At 35.9% G+C, this 23,049-nt stretch overlaps 1 protein-coding gene across 1 annotated transcript; it reads left to right on the top strand.

Annotated features, from left to right (window-relative positions):
* Positions 1–95: 95 nt before the first annotated feature.
* LOC123531893 (CDGSH iron-sulfur domain-containing protein 3, mitochondrial-like) lies at positions 96–23,049 on the top strand. Its single transcript, XM_045313190.2, has 3 exons — positions 96–225; positions 12,417–12,665; positions 17,737–23,049. The coding sequence occupies exons 1-3, from the start codon at positions 169–171 to the stop codon at positions 17,953–17,955; spliced, it is 525 nt and encodes a 174-aa protein (XP_045169125.2). The 5' UTR covers positions 96–168; the 3' UTR covers positions 17,956–23,049.

Raw genomic sequence — 23,049 nt, 5'->3', positions numbered from 1 at the left:
AAATTCATGTGCGTTTTCGTATGGTGTATAAATAAAAAGAAGTCTTAGTAATAAATTATTCTGAAGTTCATCATCCAGTGTACTTTGAAAATAAGTTTTGTTAATTTTCAGCCATCAAATTAAGAAAAACATACTTTTTAATTTGATCATTATCTGCAGTTCTACAACATGGCCGCGCCCTTGACAAAGTTTTCGCAGAGATGTCTATTTTCAATAAATAAACAGGTAAATGGCCAAAATATATGTTAAAAAGGGACAGCGAGCAAGTATTTAACACGTCTGATGATGTTTACAAATATTCATAGCAGTTTAGTTCGTTTCTTCCTTAAATTGGTCAGTAAGATAACTAAATTCGGATAAAATGGTTTCGGATGCAAGGGTTATGTTGATAATCTCCTGCAAGGAATAAACTTATCTGCTGGATGGCAGTTATAGCAGTGTAGGTGTATGGCAGTGTTGACTTATTTAGGTACACTAAATCAACACTTTTCCGACAATGCTGTTGGCCAAAATTTGTAAATTAAATTATTTGACATTCAGGTTTGATCCATCATCATAATGGTAGCAAGACGTTTTGACCCCTTGACACCTTGACCCCTAATAAAATAAGATGACACCATGACCCCTAGACACTTTGTCCCCTATTGTCAATGTTTTCATAGTGACACTTTGACCCCTAATTTATTTTTTTTAGCTTGGTTTAAGTGAAAAATTTACATGTTATATGTCGATGTGCAGTATGTATAGTTAGTTTTTAGTGTTTTTGTTGAATACTTCAACAGAGATTCTGGCTCAAATATTTCACATTTTAGTGTTTTTGTTGAATATTGACAGAGATTCTGGCTCAAATATTTCACATTATTTTACTTTTTTGAAAGGAACAGACATCAGAAAATAATAGAATTTTAATCAAATTATTTGAAGATTTTGACATCACAAGACACATCAAAGAATATGTAAAAAGACGATAATGATATAATGGTAAGTATAAATGCTGTATTAAAATATAATGACTTTGAATCTCTCAACGATTACTCTCTTACAGTAGATTTAAACATTCATTTAATTTTGAAAAGTACTTGTGAATGAATATAATTGAAGATAAAAAGTTTCGAATTGCTCTTAGTAGATTTAGATTATCATCACATAATTTGGAAATAGAAAGAGGTAGATATAACAACACGGATAGAAATGATAGAAAATGTAAATTTTGTAATCTTAATTCTTTAGAAAATGATAATCACTTTCTTCTTGTATGTCCGTTATATATAGAATTACGAAGAAAATGTTTAAAACCATATTACTGTAGATGGCCCACTCTAAATAAATTTGATAATCTGATGTCTACAGAAAATAGAAAGGAATTACTGAATCTCTACAAGATATTGAAAGTTAGTTTCATTTTTGAAGCAACAAGATTTTCCATTTAACATACAGTAGTCATTGTATGTTAGAATGTTCTGGATGTAATAATGATAATAATGAAAAGCTTCTCTCAGTATCTGTATTATTATATTAAATATAAAATATGTCTCACTACATGTCAACTCTGTTTAGGCTAGAAGCATTTATAAATGCGTAACTGCTGAATAAGTTTCAGAATTACACATTTTCAGAATTACACATATTTGGCTATGTTTGATAAGATGTTGAATGAATGCAATTATTTTCCACTGAGCTATAAATATTATAAGAGTTGTTGGAAAACTCAAGGACATATTTTATCAACACAAACCAGTGTTTATATAATTGAACATTATAACATGTTTTATTGCATTAAAAAATGTCAATGATAAACATGCAAAATGTTTTTATAAAATTTACTAAGTATAATAGTATTGTAGTTATTGCAATCAGAACAGATAGATATCAAGGATGTGTTTGTTGATTAATTAATGTAAATGAATATATATTTTGTGGAGTGAAAATTTCACTAATAAGATTTGAACAATTAAAGTCTATGAATGAATAACACTTATTATAATAGCATTTTATTTCACGTTTATCAATTTTTCAATGTATTTTCATAAAAATGATATTTCAATATTAAATTAATTTCAAATATAAAATTCTTCAAAAATAACATAAATTACAACTATTCTTTAAGCAGATTATCAAATTTATCTATCATTTAATTTATTGTTTAAAGGCATACTTTAACTCCATCAATAGGGTGGTGATTGGATTAAAAACTTATTGAGGTGTGAAAATTGGATTACACTGCACTATATACTGAAGTGTGCCCCTAATTACTCTAATCTAGGTACAATACAATAAACTTGTGTCCTTTAAGTGTTACCTAATGGGGTCTCACCTTCACAACATGCAATTAGTAGGTACCCTATATTAATTGAAATGTATGGTGTTAAAGGATATCAGGCTAATATTTTATGAAAATTCCTTAAAATCAAAATATTTAACTTTTATCTAAGTTGAATATTAAAAGTGTTGGTTTACAATGAAAATGGTTTAAACTTAAACATAATTATTATGTATCAAAGTTATGTCTAATTTACATGTGTACAGGTGTACATGTCAATGGACAATCGTATTGGTGAGCTATGGGACAAGTACGATGACCATGATATCATGTGTTAAGACTTTCTAGCCCGCGTTGGTGAGATTTATGGCCGTATGTAAATCTAAAACTCAACCAAATTGAAATAACAGTGCCAGTGACCAACCAGTGCTCATCATGTAAATAGTGTACAAAGTGTATTATGTTTTATGTGATGCATTTTTCTTATTTGTGTCTTTGTTGTGTTTTGTATAATGTTTTATATTTATGTTGTCTGTTTCATGTAAATAGTGTACAAAGTGTACTTATTAAATGTATTTTATGTTTTATGTGATGTATTTTTCTTATTTGTGTCTTTGTTGTCTTTTGTTTGACTTTTCTGTTTTACAGTTTTCTGTCTTTTGTATAATGTTTTATATTCATGTTGTCTGTTTCGTGTAAATAGTGTACAAATTGTTCTTATTAAATGTATATTATGTTTTATGTAATGTATTTTCTTATTGAACTATTTAACTGTATGAAAGAAATATGAGAATGAAAAGAGAGAAAGAATGAGTGAAAGAAATAATGAATGAAGAGAAAAATATTTAGTTTTAGCGTTACTTGTATTTATTTATAAAAATGTACATTTATGAATAAAGTAGTATACCAATAAATGTGAAGTTTCGAACAGAGAGTTATTTTATTATTTCAATTAGTAAATGAAGTTATTGATATCTATAATTACTAACATGATTAGTAATTTCATCTAAATAATTTCTTAGATAATTGCAAACGTTTGTGAAACATCATTTTTAATAATACCAACATGAGTAAACAACACACATAAACCATACTTTGTCACCTACTCATAGTCTAGAACTTGTACAAGTCCATCAATACAGCATTTATCAATGACTTACATGCACATTAAGAAATTAAACTGCAGAAAAATATACCCCTAGCCACAAAAAAAAATCTAAGAGGTCAAAGTGTCAAATAAAAAAAAGTAGGGATCAAGATGTCACTGAAAATAGGGGTCAAAGTGTCACTAAGGGGTCAAGGTGTCATCTTTGGTAAAAAAATTTAAGGGGTCAAGTTGTCAAGGGGTCAAACCGTCTAACATTCATAATAATTAGGCCAATTAATCCATAAAGTATGTGAAAGCAGTTTTTTTTTTTGGTACGGGATTGGAGGTGGGCGTGATAGTCCAAATAATAGGATGTTTCGAGACAGCGTGATAACTTCGAGTGTCGCTGCCCTGTCACTTCTAAACTTCTTCTGCATATTTCTGTTGAAATCCATTGGGAATGTTTTCTGGTACATGTACAGTGGATTTGTGGATGCAGGCATGCAAATGATTACACCTCTGATAATTTATTTATATTGAAATTAAAGCTTAAAATTGCCTCGCTGGCATTTTTTTAAAATTTGTATTTTGTTTAGAACCTGCAATTAACGTGTCATCGGCAGTCAGCTGTGTATTGAAACCGGTGTCGGGGGTAGATATCCTATCGCACCTGTTTACATCATATTTCTGAAGATTAAAGTATCTTATTTAAAGTTATGAGTTATATTGAACCCAGTGTGAAAAATTACAGTAATCCAAACTGTCTGACATTCTCATGTTAGTTTTATTAGCTTGACATTTCAAAGAATAGGTAAAGCTGTATTGGACCCACCCATGCATCGGTGTCTGCATCCCGATTTGGTTAAGTTTTTGTATGTAAACTGGTATCAAAGTAACCACTTGTGGGAATGGATTGAAATTTTAACACATTTATTCACTGTGATAAACTGACTTACATTGCACAGGTTCCATAACTCTATTTTGCTTTTTTACAAAATTATGCCCCTTTTTCGACTAATATTGATTCAGTTGACGAGGCTGTTAAATAGTATGAAAGCTAGAGAAAAAGTTTACATTATTAGCTCAACTATTCAAAGAATAGCTAAGCTATTCTACTCACCCTAGCGTCAGTGTTGGCATCACTCCTTGGTTAAAGTTTTGCATGCAAGTACATATGGCTATCATTTGAAGGCATATAGCTTTGAAACTTATTTTTTCTTTTTCTAGGTCAATTACCAACCTCACTGGGTAAAGTCCCATAAATCTGACATGTATTTTGAGAAAATCCTGGTTAAAGTTTTACATGCAAGTTACTATCTCCAAAACTAATGCAGATATTGAATTGAAACTTCACATATGTCTTCGGGGTTATAAAACTAGTTGATAGCATCTAGTCCCATAACTGTGACCTGCATTTTGGCCAAATTATGCCCCCTTTTGGACTTGGAAAACCCTGGTTAAAGTTTTGTGTGCAAGTACATACAGCAATTACTAAATTTTAAAGGCATATAGATTTGAAACTTATTTTTACTTTTTATTATGCTCCCGTAGGAAGGCATATTAGTTTTCAACTGTCCGTTCGTTCGTTAGTTAGTTAGTTAGTTCGTCACAACGTTAACTTTTTGCATGAAGGCACTTTACTCGCGAACCACTGCATCCAGAACCTTCAAACTTCACGTGCTGATAGTATTTATTGAGTGCACCACCCCTACTGACCAGGTCACCAGGTCAAAGGTCAAGATCACAGGGGCCAATGTTACACTGCACAGGTTCCATAATGTTCCAATGTTAACTTTTTGCATGAAGGCACTTTACTCGCGAACCGCTTGACACAGGACCTTCAAACTTCACGTGCTGATAGTACTTATTGAGTACACCACCCCTACTGACTTTGGGGTCACCAGGTCAAAGGTCAAGGTCACAGGGGCCAACGTTAACTTTTTGCATGAAGGCACTTTACTCGCGAACCACTGCACCAAGGACCTTCAAACTTCACATGCTGATAGTACTTATTGAGTGCACCACCCCTACTGACCAGGTCAAAGGTCAAGGTCACAGGGGCCAACGTTAAGTTTTTTCATGAAGGCACTTTACTTGTGAACCACTCCACCCAGAACCTTCAAACTTCACATGCTGATAGTACTTATTGAGTACACCACCCCTACCACCCCTTGTGGTGGACAGATAGCTCAGTGGTTTGCACACTGGCCTTCCAATCCTGAGATCAGGGGTTCGATTCCCGGCAGCTACTCAGGAATTTTCAGAAACGCTTTTCAGTGTTTCCCACCCAACTAGAGGTGTACTGGTCAGGAACCCAGGCAATCCTTGCGTGTATCAGTGCTATACGCTGGGCACGTTAAAGAACCAGGCTGTCTATTCGCAACGAGCTAGGCTAAGTTAGCCGGACAAGCCTGTATCTGATTTCTGATCTCTCTGTCGTGGGGGCTTTGTCTCACTCTGTCCCTCTGGTCAGATCGCTCTGTGTCTGTACTAGTAGAGGATGAATTATGCGCCATGTGTGGCTGCATTTGAACTATGTAAAGCGCCTTTGAATGTGAAATTAATCATGAAAAGGGCGCTATATAAATCTGGTATAATAATAATAATAATACTGACTTTGGGGTCACCAGGTCAAAGGTCAAGGTCACAGGGGCCAACGTTAACTTTTTGCATGAAGGCACTTTACTCATGAACAACTGCATCCAGGACCTTCAAACTTCACATGCTGATAGTACTTATTGAGTACACCACTCCTACTGACTTTTGGATCACCAGGTCAAAGGTCAAGGTCACAGGGGCCAATGTTAACTTTTTGCATGAAGGCACTTTACTCGCGAACCACTTCACCCAGGACATTCAATCTTCACATGCTGATAGTACTTATTGAGTACACCACCCCTACTTTTGGGTCACCAGGTCAAAGGTCAAGGTGCTGCGGGGGCATTTGTCACCATTAGTGACAGCTCTTGTTCTAGATCAATTACCAACTTCACTGGGTCAAGGCCAATAAATCTGACATATATTTTGGGCAAATTATGCCCGCTTTTGGACTTAGAAAATCCTGGTTGAAGTTTTACATGCAATTTACTATCTCCAAAACTAATGCAGATATCGAATTGAAACTTCACATGTGTCATCAGGGTTATAAAACTAGTTGTTAGCATCTAGTCCAATAACTGTGACCTGCATTTTGGTCAAATTATGCACCCTTTTAGACTTAGAATATCCTGGTTAAAGTTTTGGGTGCAAGTACATACAGCTATTACTTAAAGGCATATAGATTTGAAACTTATTTTTTTCTTTTTCTAGATCAATTACCAACCTCACTTGGTAAAGTCCCATAACTCTGACATGTATTTTGAGCAAATTATGCCCCCTTTTGGACTTAGAAAATCCTGGTTAAGTTTTACATGCAAGTTACTACAAGTATCTCCAAAACTAATGCAGATATTGAATTGAAACTTCACATGTGTCTTAGGGGTTATAAAACTAGTTGATAGCATAAAGTCCCTTAACTCAGACCTGCATTTTGGCCAAATTATGCCCCCTTTTGGACTTAGAAAACCCTGGTTAAAGTTTTGCATGCAAGTACATACAGCTACATTTGTATTACTTAAAGGCATATAGATTTGAAACTTATTTTTTCTTTTTCTAGATCAATTACCAACCTCAGAGGGTCAAGTCCCATAACTCTGACATGTAATTTAGGCAAATTATGCCCCCTTTTGGATTAAGAAAATTCTGGTTAAAGTTTTGCGTGCAAGTTACTATCTGCAGAACAAATGCAGATATTAAATTGAAACTTCACATGTTCCTTATGGGTTATAAAACTAGTTAATTGCATCAAGTCCAATAACTCTGACATGCATTTTGGTCAAATTATGTCCCCTTTTGAACTTAAAACTTCTGGTTAAAGTTTTGCAAGCAAGTTACTATCTCCAAAACTAATGCAGATACTGGATTGAAACTCTATAGATATTTTAACATTTAGGGTAATATTTTCCTGCTTCTGGGACAATAATTCATAGTCGAGCATTGGCTGTCTTATGGACAGCTCTTGTTTTTGAAGAGCCCTCATAATAGGGAGATACCCTAACTATACGCAACATGCCTCGTAGATTATCCATTTGGGCCGACTTCGTCCCCATTAAAATATTTATGGATGCAGGCACGTAAAGTTCCTTTTTTAAATTTTATTTCATGTCTTTTATATGGTTTTAACACATAAAAGAAATTAGTGCTACCTAAACAATGCTAAAAGGCAGGCTCCCTTGAAATATCACCTGTGCCCCATAAAAAAAATTAAAGAAGTGGTTTTATTGCCATGGCTGCAAATATCTTGAGTTATGGATCCATTTTAGGAAGTTTATGTTCTATTATTACAATTATTTGTATTAACGATAATCCATAATTTCTGAATGCAATACATTATGTATAAGCTTGTTATGTCTTAGACTGTATTAAAATTAAATCTTGACATGTGAACACTTGACAATTATTCTAAACAAAAGAAAGTACGGGATAGATAAACATCTGCACCAAGATGAAGAGAAAAACATATATGAATTATTTCTGTTATTCATATTGAAACCTACTGTATCAACAGTTTTACATAAATTATTGTCATCTATAGTTCTAAACCAATCGCTAACAATAAATGCTTCAAATTTAAAAGCTTGTCCTGTGAATTTTTTTAACCTAATATAATCTCATTAGGCCTATAGCCTTATTAAAGAAATTGTGTTTCTTTTTGGGTAAATGTTTGGAAATGAAGACCTAATGTAAAAATTTCATTTTCTAATTCCAACATTTATAGAATCAGGATTTAAGTAATCCTGGGATCATAGACAATGCAGGGCTTTTTATGTCCCCCCTTCGAAAAAGGAGAAGTATATTGTTTTGCAGAGGTCGGTCGGTTCGTAGACCAATCAGTTTCCAGATGATAACTCAAGAACGCTTGAGCCTAGGATCATGAAAGTTGATAGGGTGGTTGGTCATGACCAGCAGATGACCCCTATTGATTTTGAGGTCAGTAGGCCAAAGGTCAAGGTCACAGTGACCCAGAACAGTTAAACAGTTTCCGGATGATAACTCAAGAAGGCTAGGGCCCAGTATCATGAAAGTTGATGAGGAGGTTAGTCATGACGAGTAGATGACCCCTATTGATTTTGAGATCAGTAGGTCAACGGTCAAGGTCACAGTGACCAGCAACAGTTTAACGGTTTCCAGATGATAACTCAAGAAGGTTAGGGCCCAGTATCATGAAAGTCGATGAGGAGGTTAGTCATGACGAGAAGATGACCCCAATTGATTTTGAGATCAGTAGATCAAAGGTCAAGGTCACAGTGACCAGCAACAGGATCACAAAACTTAATAGGGAGGTTTTTTATGACCTGAAGATGACCCCTATTGATTTTTAGGTCAAAGGTCAAGGTTACTTTGACCAAGAACAGTTGAACTTTTGTGCACAGTGACCAAACAATTTCTGTTCCTTGTGCAATTACTAAATGCATCAAGGAGGGCATTTTGTGTTCTACGAGCTCTTGTTTTCCTATAAATCTACCTCCGGTAAAAGGAGGCAGTCCCAAAGCAAAAAAGTATGTTTTTTTTTCCCAATTCTGTACTAAAATTCACAAATGATTGTTAACTTTTGGCGTACTTGCTGTTATAAATAGTTTTTGCTACTTAATCTGCTTATTTTGATTCTGTAAACAACACTTAAAATATACTGTTGAACAATTGTTAAAATGCAACTCACATTAGGAAGTATAACACACAAATAGCACCTTTGTACAGATTATGGTAATTTTCCATTTTTCCCAATTAAGACAATTTCCGAGAGCATTTTCCCAATTCCACCGGTGTTAGTGGCATTCCCAAAATTATGGGAAATACTGTTGTAGAGGCCACATATGAATAAATCCATATAAACATAAACGTTTCTGACAGCCTTTTTCTTCTGTGTTCTCCCAAATTTTTGTCAGCAAACAACTTCCGTATACATGTTGTACCATTCACATAACTCATAGTCACCATGATGTCTCAAAGTCACTATTGTAATTCTTTTTAATGTCATTATTGTCAAATTACATTCTTTTTGGAAGGAAGAATGGGACCAGATTTCTGCCAAAAACTCTGCTATGGTAGACGTCTGGTATGGGAGAATGACAAACATCTATTTAGTATACATGTACAATGTTTGTTTTAAATTCAGAAGACAAACCATTTTTAAAAATTACTAATTAGAATTTTACTCAGAGAAAAAGACTGTTCACTGAAATTCTCGAAAACCCCTAGTTTAATTTACTGAACTGCTAAAAATCAAGGGCTTTTTAAGGTTAATCTTTTAGCTCCATTTTAAAATTTATTCTTATTTGTATAGCCAACAATTTTTTCCAAGTGTAAAACTCTGGTCATTGATTCTTAAGAGTGTGGATGCAATATATGTGAAAGGGGAGAAGTGCAACGTGTACTTTTCCAAAATTAAACGCCTGTTAATTTGGACCCCATTTTTTTTCCAAAGTTATATCTACTGTACAGGCAGTACATTGGAACCTGACATCAAAACAAAACATTTGTTAAAATTTCACAAAAACGTTCCCCATGATGAGACAATATGTCAATGCATGATCTATGCTTATCAGTTAAAGGTCAAGGTCACTGTTCAAGGTCAAGTAAAAAAACATTTCAGCTCCATTGCTTTTAATTGCATCGAAGGATTTTTTTAGTACTACACAGAAATGTTCCCCATGATTAGAATATGTGGCGTGCACATGACCCATGGTTGTTGGTCAAAGGTCAAGGTCACTATTCAAGGTCAAGTAAAGTTTTTATTTCACTGGTAAAGGACTTCTGTATTGCCACTGCAGTACTCGGTCACTTAGTATTGTCAGTGCTAATGTAAAACAGATGATAAAAAATGCTGGCTTCTTTTTTCTGAAACTAAAGTCTGTTTGCATTGAGAGAATACTAGTACCACATTCAACAGTGCCATCAAGTGCACAAGACATAATCCTGATTATTAAGGTGAATATCAAGGACATTGACGTGAAACATGCTACAGGATCCGACAATGTGTTTGTTTTAGGAAAGATCCCAACTGGAACAGAGTTCCACTTTCTAATACTTTGGACCTTAGACAGGCAGGAGAGTTTAGACAGATATGTGGGCCTTTCCACAATACTCAAATACAATTTGTGAGTACAGCTTTCTAGTCAACAAGTTGAATTGGTATTATCTTTTCTTTATTCTCTTGGGGAAAAACAAAGACCAATATACCTGACTAAATATACACATGTGATCACGCTATAGTTAATGAATATTTCTCTTAACTTTTTCTTATTATCCAGTAAATCTCCCAACTGTTTAATAAAACAGAACTGCTTATGATAGTAATTGATGAAAAATGGAAAGGAACAATATTCATTGCTTGAAATGACAGGAGTATTATGAAAAAAACAAAACTGCTTAGACAAATATACATGTATATGTTTTCAGTCAAACAAAATGTGCTTAATATGTTTTCACTCTACCAAAATGGGGCTTACTGGTCCAGTGCCTAAATCCGGACACTTTTGGTGGGTTTTTGACAGTAACTTTGCATTATGAAACCACACGTGCATAAAATTTTAACTGTATAATTTTAGGTTCTTTATAAATCTCATTGCAAAACAACAAAATCGTATATTGCTGATTTCATCATAAAAATGTCATCCGAATTGGGCCAGTAAAAGCTGTCAAAATTGACCTTCAGAGTGCTTAAATATTCGGACACTATTTGGGTATAAAATGGAACGAGTATGTGCACCAAAAAATAACAATAAACATGACTTCGTTTAAAATAAAGCAGTCAAATACAGTCCTGTAAATATATACAAAAATCTCCGTCCGAATAATATTTAATTACCTGTTCGTCACGTGATCATATGGACTAGTTTCTAACTTACAATAATATAATAAAATTTATTTGAGCAAAAATTAATGTTTAAAATTATTATTTCTTACATGTAGATTCTGTCGCTGTCGTTATACATTTTGACACAACTATGGTGATCGTTATAATGACACTGCGCCGATTTTATCTAGTGAATCGCTTCCCTGGTCTGCAAAATGCTGGCATTTTTTCTCTATTGTATTAATTGATATGTAACAGAAATTGGTTAAATCTTTTAAATAAATACTGAGGGTAGTACAGAATTCTAAAACATGTTTTTACATCAGTTTCGATCAGCAAACAAAAAGAGTCGTCTGCAATAGGCAGAATATTTTTCTTATTTAATCAGTACCTCGTCGCACCTCAAATAATTGGCGCGCGCTGCATGACGTCATCCCCCAACACACACAATGTTAACTTTATGCGGTGCGGATATTTGAAGGTAGTTTTCTCTTGAAAAGCTTACATTCATACACTTTTGTTGACAGCTGGTCATCAAAGTTTTCGTTTGCATCGATCCTGTTCATTTCAGTAAAAAATCATGACCGTAAAGCATTTTTAAACGGTGTCCGAATAATTAAGCACTGTCCGGATTTAGGCACTGAACCAGTACAGTAAATTAAATTGCCAGAAAATGTGGACAATTGAAGTAAAACCATCTGTTTTTGTGAAAAGACATATCTACAAGAAAGAACATTAAATTTCATAGCATGCACAAAAGTGTGATATTTATAGGGGAACAGGGCAAAGTAAAGACATTTGTTTGTAAACATTTCACCTGCGCCCAAAACCTACCATGATAAAACATTTTTATCTTTACAGTTATTCAACTAAATTCAGTGGTGCTGAAAAATGGGCTTTGCGCCATCACACTGGCACATTTATTTTTTGAAATTTGTGTAAAGCAGTAGTATAAACCACTTACTGTTAAAGATTCCTGTAGCACATGTACCAGTACTTTGGGTTTAAAATATAGTCTTTTTGTTGCAGTGAGATATATGGCTCATACAGCATACCACTGTACATATATGTCCTACCCTATGGTAATTGAACACCATTAAAAATACAAAGAAGGATTTTTGGATTGGACATTAGAGATATAACATTAAATTTCTCAATACTTATTTTTTGTGCAGGTATATAATCCAGCACGTTTGAAATACTGGGAGAGAGGTGAGGACAGTATATACGAGAAAGGTGAATCTCCATCTGACAGGTATGTTGGAGTACCACAGAAGAAGAAACCTCATCCAGAGACTCAGGTCAAGGGTCAGTTTGAATTGAATCCACCGAAAGGAAAGATATATGACAAGAAACCATTCCCTGCTCTACTTAAGGCTGGCAAAAAATACTCCTGGTGTACTTGTGGACACAGTAAACATCAGGTAAATGTAGTTCTACTTGACAGATAATCAAGGCCTTCGAGTGGTTTGTCACCTAATTTATCACGGCTCAGAGTTCAGATGTGCTGAAGTTGAACCACAAAGGCACGGCCCAAGTGGTTTAATATCTAAGCATCTGAATGATGAACTGTGTGGTAAATAAGACGACAAACCACAAGAAGGTCCTGACTGTTTTTATTCTTACATGTTCACTGTGTTATTTTGATAAAAAGTATGCTCTGCTTCATTTAGCCGAGTAATAAAAAACCTGACATCATCTGGCAATTTGATGTCATAATGCTTTCTTACCAGTCTGCGCATCAAACATTGTTTATCGCAGAATAAACAGAGCTTGATTTTCTTCTTTGCTTAACTGGCAATCAGATCGAACCATGTTAGAATCCTCTAGTTTTATTCACATGCAAAGTTTAATTCAGACCGTAAATTTTCTAAAAATGGTCCAGTGATTTAGAAGGATGGGTATATATCATATCCTATAATTATAGAGTCTTGACAAAAGATATCTTTAAGAAAAATTAGCCTCAGTTATTAAGACAATTTTTCGCATAAAAATAATAGCTTCTATTTTGTGTTTCTTTTTCTCTTCCAGTCAGTCATGATTGATACACATTTATACCACATGACCATCCAATCTATTTCCATATTGGATACAATAAATTCCTACTTAGATGATACTATAACTTTGATTCCAACTCTGTGTCAGCTAATTGATAGTTGTTGACTGATAAATGTATCCACATGTATATACATGTAGGTACGAACACCAGTAAAACTTCGATGTGGTTTAAAGGTTGCCCTGGGATGTTAAGATTGTTTTGTTAAGATTGTAAAAACTTCTGGTTAAAGTTTTGCATACAAGTAACTAATATCTCCAAAACTAAAGCAGATACTGGATTGAAACTCTACAGATATTTTAACATTTAGGGTAATATTCATGCTTCTGGGACAACAATTTGAATAGTCAAGCATTGGCATTCTTACAGACACCTCTTGTTGTTTTAAATCTGTTTTAAAAAATCCAGATCAAGAAAAATAGTTGCCCTTGTCGGGAATCGATCCTGGACCACCACGGCAATTAAAACTTTTCTGTTGTCTTTACCAATACAGACACGGAGGATTATAATGTGTTCTACGCGTTAAAATATAGACATTTATAATTAAGGCAATTTACCTAGAGTAAAACATTACACATGCTTTTTGATTTTCATTGTCTAAACATTGTAAAAGCTACTAATTCTCTTGTATTTCCATAACATACAGTCTGTGAGTAATTAAGTTTCAAAGCCTTCTTAAGAAATATAGCATTAATTTCCTGATACCTACTTTTTTCCCATTGTTGTACCATATGGACCCAGTGCCATTAATATATAAAAGTATGGGGAATTTCTCAGCTGATAGGAATTTTGTTCAGAAATGGACCTGAAACAATTTTTTTCATGGAAAAAAAAAACAAAGCTACCACAATGGTCAGACTTCATACAATGATTGCCTGAGGCAATGACCCCAGTTGTTTTTGGAGTTTAGCAGGTCAAATGTTAGGGCTACAGAGAACTTGAGACTGACTACCACTTCTGCTCAATAAGTAATGAATGCTTTGGTTTGAAGTCTTCAGATTTAAAAAGGATGATATTGCCTGGATCAAATGATGGCATCTATGCTATGGTTTTGTTGGAGGGGGGGTGGGGGGTGGGGGGGATGGGAAGTAGGTGAAAGATCAAGGTTACATTTGCCTTGACTTTGAAAATGGTTTCTTTAGTAACTAATTAATGGTTTTGCTTACAGTTATCAAATTTCCTAGGGTTGTTTGGGACATTAGCTGGCCACCGTTGGGGTGGGGGGTGGGGGGTGCGGGGTCAATATAAGACAAAGATCAAGGTCACAGTGACATTTCCTTTGAAGATTGTTCCCACTTAGTAAATCAGAATGCCTTGGCTTATAGTGGTTTATCTTCATACTAGGATAATTGCCTTATGTCAGTAGAGGACCCCTGTTGTTTTTTGGGTCAGTAGGTCACAGGTCAAGGTCACAGGATCTCAGCACTGAAAATGTTTTCTTCTCAATAGAAAAGAATGCTTTGACCGACTTGCCTTGGAAAGGCCGTTTTGGAGGATATAATTATGTGTTTTATAAAGAGTTATTTTTTTAGAATGAAAAGATTATTTAACATTGTTCTGTTATTACAGGATATATTTGGACTCTTTCCCATTTGAAAAAAAAAACACATTAGACTCATCTATCAGCTTGTCAGATATTGTTTCTTGAATGGGTATTCACCCACCAAATATTTTGCCGTATTGTACAAATCTAATGTTATTCTTTTTGTTGTAACCTGAGAACAATAATGTAACACATTTTAAGCTACATGTAACTAATCTTTTCTGAAGTTTATCAGGTTTATAACTACATTTTACACGGTCAAATCCTGGAAGTGGTCTCCAGTGCAAAGTATCTAGGGGTAGATATAGCAAATGATCTCTCCTGAACACACATGTAGATAGAATCACAAACAATGCAAACAAATCACTGGGTTTCCTACGCAGAAACCTCGCAGTCAAAAAACAAAATATTAAAGAAACCTCCTACAAGACTCTAGTTAGGCCACAACTAGAGTATGCCTCTACGGTATGGTCACCACACACATAAAGAAACATACATAAAATAGAAATGGTGCAAAGAAGAGCTGCCAGGTGGGTAAAGGGTCAATATTCATATTATGAAAGTGTAACAAACATGTTAAATGATCTCAGTTGGCAGACACTCGAGGACAGACGGACAATTGCTAGACTTTTCATGTTTTACAAAATTGTTCATGGTTACGTAGCTATTCCAATCCCTCCGTATCTAGTACAGCCATTGAGACGAACACGTCATATGCACGACCAGTCCCTTAGGCAGATCCATACAAACATTAATGTTTTTAAGTTCTCTTTCTTTCCATACACCGTTACCCTATGGAATCAACTGCCACCCCTGATCGTTAATCAGCCTGATCCTGAGCATTTCAGACATGCTGTTAACGCATCCCACTACTATTAAGTGACTACACCCTGTTTTTATCCTGATTTTACTCTTGTTAATACAGTTTTATCTTGCACTAGTATCTTCCTTTTGACATCTTACTGTCATTCTTTTAACTTTTATTCTGGCACAGATACGCACCTGCTAGTTATACCCGAAAGGGGTGTCAAGCAGTATACATACATACAGGTTAGATGTGTCAACATGACCATCTGGTAAGAATTCCTATATTTTTAGCTCACCTGAGCAATGCTCAGGTGAGTTTTTCTGATCGCTCGATGTCCGTCGTCCGTCGTCCGTCGTCTGTCGTCTGTCGTCCGTCGTCTGTCAACATTTAGCTTGTGTATGCGATAGAGGCTGTATTTTTCAATTAATCTTCATGAATATTGGTCAGAATGATAACCTTGATGAAATCTAGGCCGAGTTCGAAAATGGGTCATCTCGGGTCAAAAACTAGGTCACTAGGTCAAATCAAAGAAAAACCTTGTGTATGCGATAGAGGCTGTATTTTTCATTTAATCTTCATGAATTTTGGTCAGAATGATAACTTTGATGAAATCTAGGCCGAGTTCGAAAATGGGTCATCTCGGGTCAAAAACTAGGTCACTAGGTCAAATCAAAGAAAAACCTTGTGTATGCGATAGAGGCGGTATTTTTCAATTAATCTTCATGAATATTGGTCAGAATGATAACCTTGATGAAATCTAAGCCGAGTTCGAAAATGGGTCATCTCGGGTCAAAAACTAGGTCACTAGGTCAAATCAAAGAAAAACCTTGTGTATGCGATAGAGGCTGTATTTTTCAATTCTTCTTCATGAATATTGGTCAGAATGATAACCTTGATGAAATCTAGGCCGAGTTCGAAAATGGGTCATCTCGGGTCAAAAACTAGGTCACTAGGTCAAATCAAAGAAAAACCTTGTGTATGCGATAGAGGCTGTATTTTTCAATTGATCTTCATGAATTTTGGTCAGAATGATTGCCTTGATGAAATCTTGGCCGAGTTCGAAAATGGGTCATCTCGGGTCAAAAACTAGGTCACTAGGTCAAATCAAAGAAAAACCTTGTGTATGCGATAGAGGCGGTATTTTTCAATTGATCTTCATGAATTTTGGTCAGAATGATTACCTTGATGAAATTTAGACCAAGTTCAAAAATAGGTCATCTGGGGTCAAAAACTAGGTCACTAGGTCAAATCAAAGAAAAACCTTGTGTATGCAGTAGAGGCTGTATTTTTCAACTGATCTTCATGAAATTTAGCCAGAATGATTACCTTGATAAAATCTAGGCCGTGTTCGAAAATGGGTCATCTCGGGTCAAAAACTAGGTCACTAGGTCAAATCGAAGAAAAACATTGTGTATGCAATAGAGGATGTATTTTTCAATTGATCTGTATGAAATTTTGTCAGAATGATTGTCTTGATGAAATCTAGGTCGATTTTGAATATGGGTTATCTGAGGTCAAAAACTAGGTCACTAGGTCAAATTAAAGAAAAATCTTGTGTATGCGATAGAGACTGTTTTTTTCAATTGATTTTATGAAATTTGGTCAGGTTGATTGCCTTAATGAAATCTAGGTCGAATTTGAATATGGGTCATCTGAGGTCAAAAACTAGGTCACTTGGTCAAATCAAAGAAAAAACTTCTGTATGTGATAGAGGCTGTATTTTTCAGTTGATCTTCATGAATTTTGGTCAGAATGATTGCCTTGATAAAATCTAGGTCGAGTTTGAACATGGGTCATCTAGGGTCAAAAACTAGGTCATATCTAAGAAAATGCTTGTTTTATCGCAAGAGACCAATTTTTTGGTCCAATCTTAATGAAAATTGGTCAGAATATTTGTTTCCTTGAAATCACTAGGTCAAACATGTTTTACACTGTTATGGAGTGTTTCTTAGGTGAGCGACCTAGGGCCATCTTGGCCCTCTTGTTTTCTATATTTTAGTCGAAAGCAGGTTTATAGCCAGTGACTGTTGCATGCCTACAGACAGGAAAGTTTAACCTCCAGTAAATTTATTTCACTCTCTATTTCAGCCATTCTGTGACGGATCACATAAGACGGTTTATAATGTATTAAAAAGAGGCAGTGCGGAAGGAAAGGGTACTTTTCAGAATATTTTGCATCAGCCAGTCCGATTTGAAGTAGAGGAAGATGGAGAGTACTGGTTATGTAACTGTAAACAGACAAATGGACGGCCATTCTGTGATGGTACTCACAAACAGCCTGAAATACAGGCTAAGATAAAGTCTTGAAATATCCAGTGTTGGGATATTTCTGGAGTATATTCAGTTATGACTTTTATGTTCAGTAATTATATTCTGACGGATACAAAGCATGTTTTTTATGATGTTCTTTTGATACACGTTGCCTAAAGGGAGAAATGCTTCCAGATGATGTACTGCACAAACAACGACAATGTTTTTAAACATGGAGATTGTCGCAGAATTTAAGAAAGCCAAACAACTTGGCTCAGGAAGAATCAGATCTACAGAGTTTTGGTTGTGAGTTTAGTCCCCCAGCAAAGAATATATTCTCTGTGGTAATTTGATTAAATACAATGTTATATCACCGTGTTACTGTGTGAACTGTTATAAAGTAGACACGTGATGAAAATAAACAACATTTTTTTCCAGTTGTCGATTATTCATTGAAAGTTATTGCTTAAGGTAGCATGTTCAGATCAGTTTTTTTCTACATTGTAGAATTTGAGTGTATCACAGTTCTACAAGAAAATTTGACCTGTCAGAGAGATTGGGTCATGTGCTTGTGTTTTTAGCTCACCTGTCACATAGTGACAAGGTGAGCTTTTGTTACCACTTGATGTCTGTTGTCCGTCATCTGTCGTACGTCGTGTGTCAACAATTTGTAAAAAAATCTTCTTCTTCAGAACCACTGGGCAGATTTACACCAAACTTCACAGCAATGATCCTTGGGTGGCCCCCTTTCAAAATTGCCCAAAGAATTTAATTCCCTGCAGAACTCTGGTTGTCATGGCAACTGAAAGGAAAAACTTTGAAAATCTTCTTGTCAGAAACTGTTAGCCGGATTTCAAAAATATTTTGTAGAAATGATCTCTAGGTGACCCTCTACCAAAATTGCCTAAGCCATTCTGTTTCGGTAAAAAACATGGCTGCCGGGAGGGGAGGGGGGGGGGGGCTTATTTTCCATATATGGCTATATTGTAAATTTTCTTCAAAACCACAAGGCAGATTTACACTAAACTTCACAGAAATGATCCTTGGGTGCCCCCTATCAAAATTGCTCAAAGAATTGAAATCCATGCAGAATTCTGGTTGCCATGGCAACAGAAAGGAAAAACTTTAAAAATCTTCTTGTCCAAAACCACGTAGCTAAGGCTTTGATATTTGGTATGTGGCATCATCGAATGGTCCTCTAACAAGTTAGTTCAAATTATACCCCTAGGGTCAAATATGGCCCCGCCCTGGGGGTCATATGGTTTACATAGACTTATATAGGAAAAACTTTGAAAATCTTCTTGTCCAAAACCACAGGGCCTAGGGCTTTGATATTTTTTATGTAACATCATCTGGTGGTCCCCTACTGAGATTGTTCAAATTATCCCCCTAGGATTAAATATGGCCCGCCTCGGGGTCAAATTCATGATTTATATAGACTTACATATGGAAAAACTTTGAAAATCTTCTTATCCAAAACCAAAGGGCCTAGGGCTTTGATATTTGGTATGTAGCATCATCAAATAGTCCTCTACCAAGTTTGTTCAAAGTATCCCCCGAGGGTCAAATATGGCCCCCTCCCCAGGGGTCACATGGTTTATATAGACTTATATAGGGAAAAACTTTGAAAATCTTCTTGTCCAAAACGGCAGGGTCTAGGGCTTTGATATTTGGTATGTAGCATCATCTATTGGTCCTTAACCAAGTTTGTTCAATTTATCCCCCTACGGTCAAATATTGCCCCGCCCAGGCCGGGTCACATGGTTTAAATAGACTTGTATAGGAAAAAACTTTAAAAATCTTCTTGTCTGAAACCACAAGACCCAGGCCTTTGATGTTTTGTATGTAGCATTGCCTTATGGTTCCTTTACCAAGATTGTTCAAATTATTGCCCTGGGGTGAAAAGACGCCCTTCCCTCGGGGTCAATAGTTTTACATTATTATGTCTATTGTTTTTGCCCTGTCCGTCCGTCCGTCCGTACGTCACACTTCATTTCCGATTAATAACTAGAGAACCATTTGATCTAGAACCTTCATAGGGTTGTAGGGCTGCTGGAGTAGACGACCCCTATTGTTTTTGGGGTCACTCCGTCAAAGGTCAAGATCACAGGGGCCTGAACATTGAAAACCATTTCCGATCAATAACTAGAGAACCACTTGACCCAGAATGTTGAAACTTCATAGGATGATTGGTCATGTACAGTAGACGACCCCTATTGTTTTTGGGGTCACTCCGTCAAAGTTCAAGGTCACAGGGGCCTGAACATTGAAAACCATTTCCGATCAATAACTTGAGTACCACTTGACCCAGAATGTTGAAAGTTCATAGGATGATTGGTCATGTATAGTAGACAACCCCTATTGTTTTTGGGGTCACTCCGTCAAAGGTCAAGGTCACAGGGGCCTGAACATTGAAAACCATTTCCGATCAATAACTAGAGAACCACTTGACCCAGAATGTTGAAACTTCATAGGATGATTGTACATGGGAAGTAGATGACCCCTATTGATTTTGGGGTCACTCTGTTAAAGGTCAAGGTCACAGGGGCCTGAACATGGAAAACCGTTTCCGACCAGTAATTTGAGAACCTCTCGACCCAGAATGTTGAAACTTCATAGGATGATTGTTCATGCAGAGTAAATGACCCTTATTGATTTTGGGGTCACTCTGTTAAAGGTCAAGGTCACAGGGGCCTGAACATGGAAAACCGTTTCCGACCAGTAATTTGAGAACCTCTCGACCCAGAATGTTGAAACTTCATAGGATGATTGTTCATGCAGAGTAAATGACCCCTATTGTTTTTGGGGTCACTCCGTTAAAGGTCAAGGTCACAGGGGCCTGAACATGGAAAACTGTTTCCGATCAATAACTTGAGAACCTCTTGACCCAGAATGTTGAAACCTCATAGGATGACTGTTCATGCAGAGTAAATGACCCCTATTGTTTTTTGGGGTCACTCCATTAAAGGTCAAGGTCACAGGGGCCTGAACATGGATAACTATTTCCGATCAATAACTTGAGAACCTCTTGATCCATAATGTTGAAACTTCATCTATATGGATGATTGGACAGGCAGAGTAGATGACCCCTGTCAATTTTGGGGTCACTCTGTTAAAGGTCAAGGTCACAGGAGCCTGAACATGGAAAACAGTTTACGATCAATAGCTTGAGAACCACTTGACCCAGAATGTTGAAAGTTCATAGGATGATTGAACATGCAGAGTAGATGACCCCTGTTGATTTTTGGGTCAGTCTGTTAAAGGGGCCTGGTCATGTAAAATCATTTCCGGAAAATAACTTAAGAACCACTTGACCTAGAATGTTGAAACTTAATAGGATGGTTGGACATGCAGAGTAGAGGACCCCTATTTTTTTTGGGGTCACTTGATCAAAGGTCAAGGTCACAGGAGCCTGAACAGTGACTTTAGAACTACTAAGCCAAGAGTGTTGAAACTTAGTGGGATGACTGGACCATCAGTGTCTCTTTGACTTTCGCTCCTGACCCCTATTGACTTCTTGCCTATAGGACTTTGCATTGGGGGAGACATGCACTTTTTTACAAAAAGCAATTTCTAGTATTTATATACGAAAAACTTTAAAAATCTTCTTATTTGAAAGTGGAAGGCCTAGGCTTTTGATATTTGGTATGTTGCATTGCCTAGTGGTCCTCTATACCAAGATTATTCAAATTATGCCCCTTAGTGTTGAAAAGAGGCCCCACCCAGGGTGTCCCAAGTTTTACATAGACTTGTATAGGAAAAAAAATTAAAAAACCTAGGCCGAAGTCCCTTGATATTTTTTATGTATCATTGCTTAGTTGATTTCTAACAAGATTGTTTGAATTATGCCCCTGGGGTGAAAAGAGGCCCTGCCCCGAACTTTCTTGTTTTCTAAGATACAGCCTTGAAATTTGGGAGACATGTACAGTTTTGCACACTGATCTTAAAACTGACTTTCAGTGACCATGAATGTGACCTACTGACCTACTTTCTTAATATTTTAGCATCAGTTTGACATTTGATACATGTAGGTCATATTACTCAATTGAATGATTTAGGGTCATAATGACTCTCTTGTTTTTTTTTGGTAGACAGATTTTCAGTCAAGTTTTTAGAAAAGAAAATAACAATGTCAATGATATTTCTGCACATGGAAATCAATCTATGTAGATTTTGATAAAACTTCTGACAGTTGTCAATTTACATCTCATTATGACCGCCTTCGAAGAAGGAGGTGTATATTTTTTTTTGCTGATGTCGGTCTGTCAGTCAGTCAGTCCGTAGGCCAATCAGTTTCTGGATGATAACTCAAGAACGCTTGGGCCTAGGACCATGAAAGTTGATCATGACCAGCAGATGACCCGTATTGATCTTGAGGTCACAGGTCAAGGTCACAGTGACCTGGAATAATTAAACCATTTTCGGAAAATAACTTGGGAACACTTGAACACAAACATAATAGGGAGATTGATCATGACCAGCAGATGACCCCTATTGATTTTGAGATCAGTAAGTCAAAGGTCAAGGTGACATTGACCCGGAATATTAGAACATTTTTTGCCAAATAACTAGAGAATGCTTTGGTCTAAGATCACATTTGATATGGAGGTCACTTATGACTGGCAAATGAACCATAATTATTGATTTGAGGTCAGTACGTCAAACATCCAGTGCACAGTGACCAAATAATTCTTTTCCTTGTGCAGATACTGAATGCATCAAGAGGCGGGGGGGATGGGGGGGGGGGGAGCATTTTTTGTTCTACTACAAGCTCTTGTTTTTCTTTTGGTTTAATGAAAATTTGTATGTCAATGTGCTTGATTTTGAGATAATTGCCCATGCTTAAACTGATCTCCAAATTTTAAGCTGACATTTTCACCAATGTTGTATTAACTTTATGTGTCAGCACATTTGTTCATATTTTAATCTTTAGAAAGATAAGATGCACTGCTGGTTTGATCAGTTAACTCAAGTTTTGCCATTTATTTTAGATTTATTTTTTATTGTCTGAATGCCCACTATGTTTATTGATTAAATAATCTTATTCTATCCCTTCTGGCTTAATAAAAACATGCGTAACTACATGAATATGCTTTGAATAATACCATAAAAAGATGAACATGAAAAAAATAAAAGTTTTGCGTTCTTGAA

The sequence above is a fragment of the Mercenaria mercenaria genome, chromosome 11, assembly GCF_021730395.1.
Source record: "Mercenaria mercenaria strain notata chromosome 11, MADL_Memer_1, whole genome shotgun sequence".
Classification (NCBI taxonomy): domain Eukaryota; kingdom Metazoa; phylum Mollusca; class Bivalvia; order Venerida; family Veneridae; genus Mercenaria; species Mercenaria mercenaria.
Note: the sequence above shows the minus strand (reverse complement) of the source record. Positions and strands in the feature narration are given on the sequence as shown.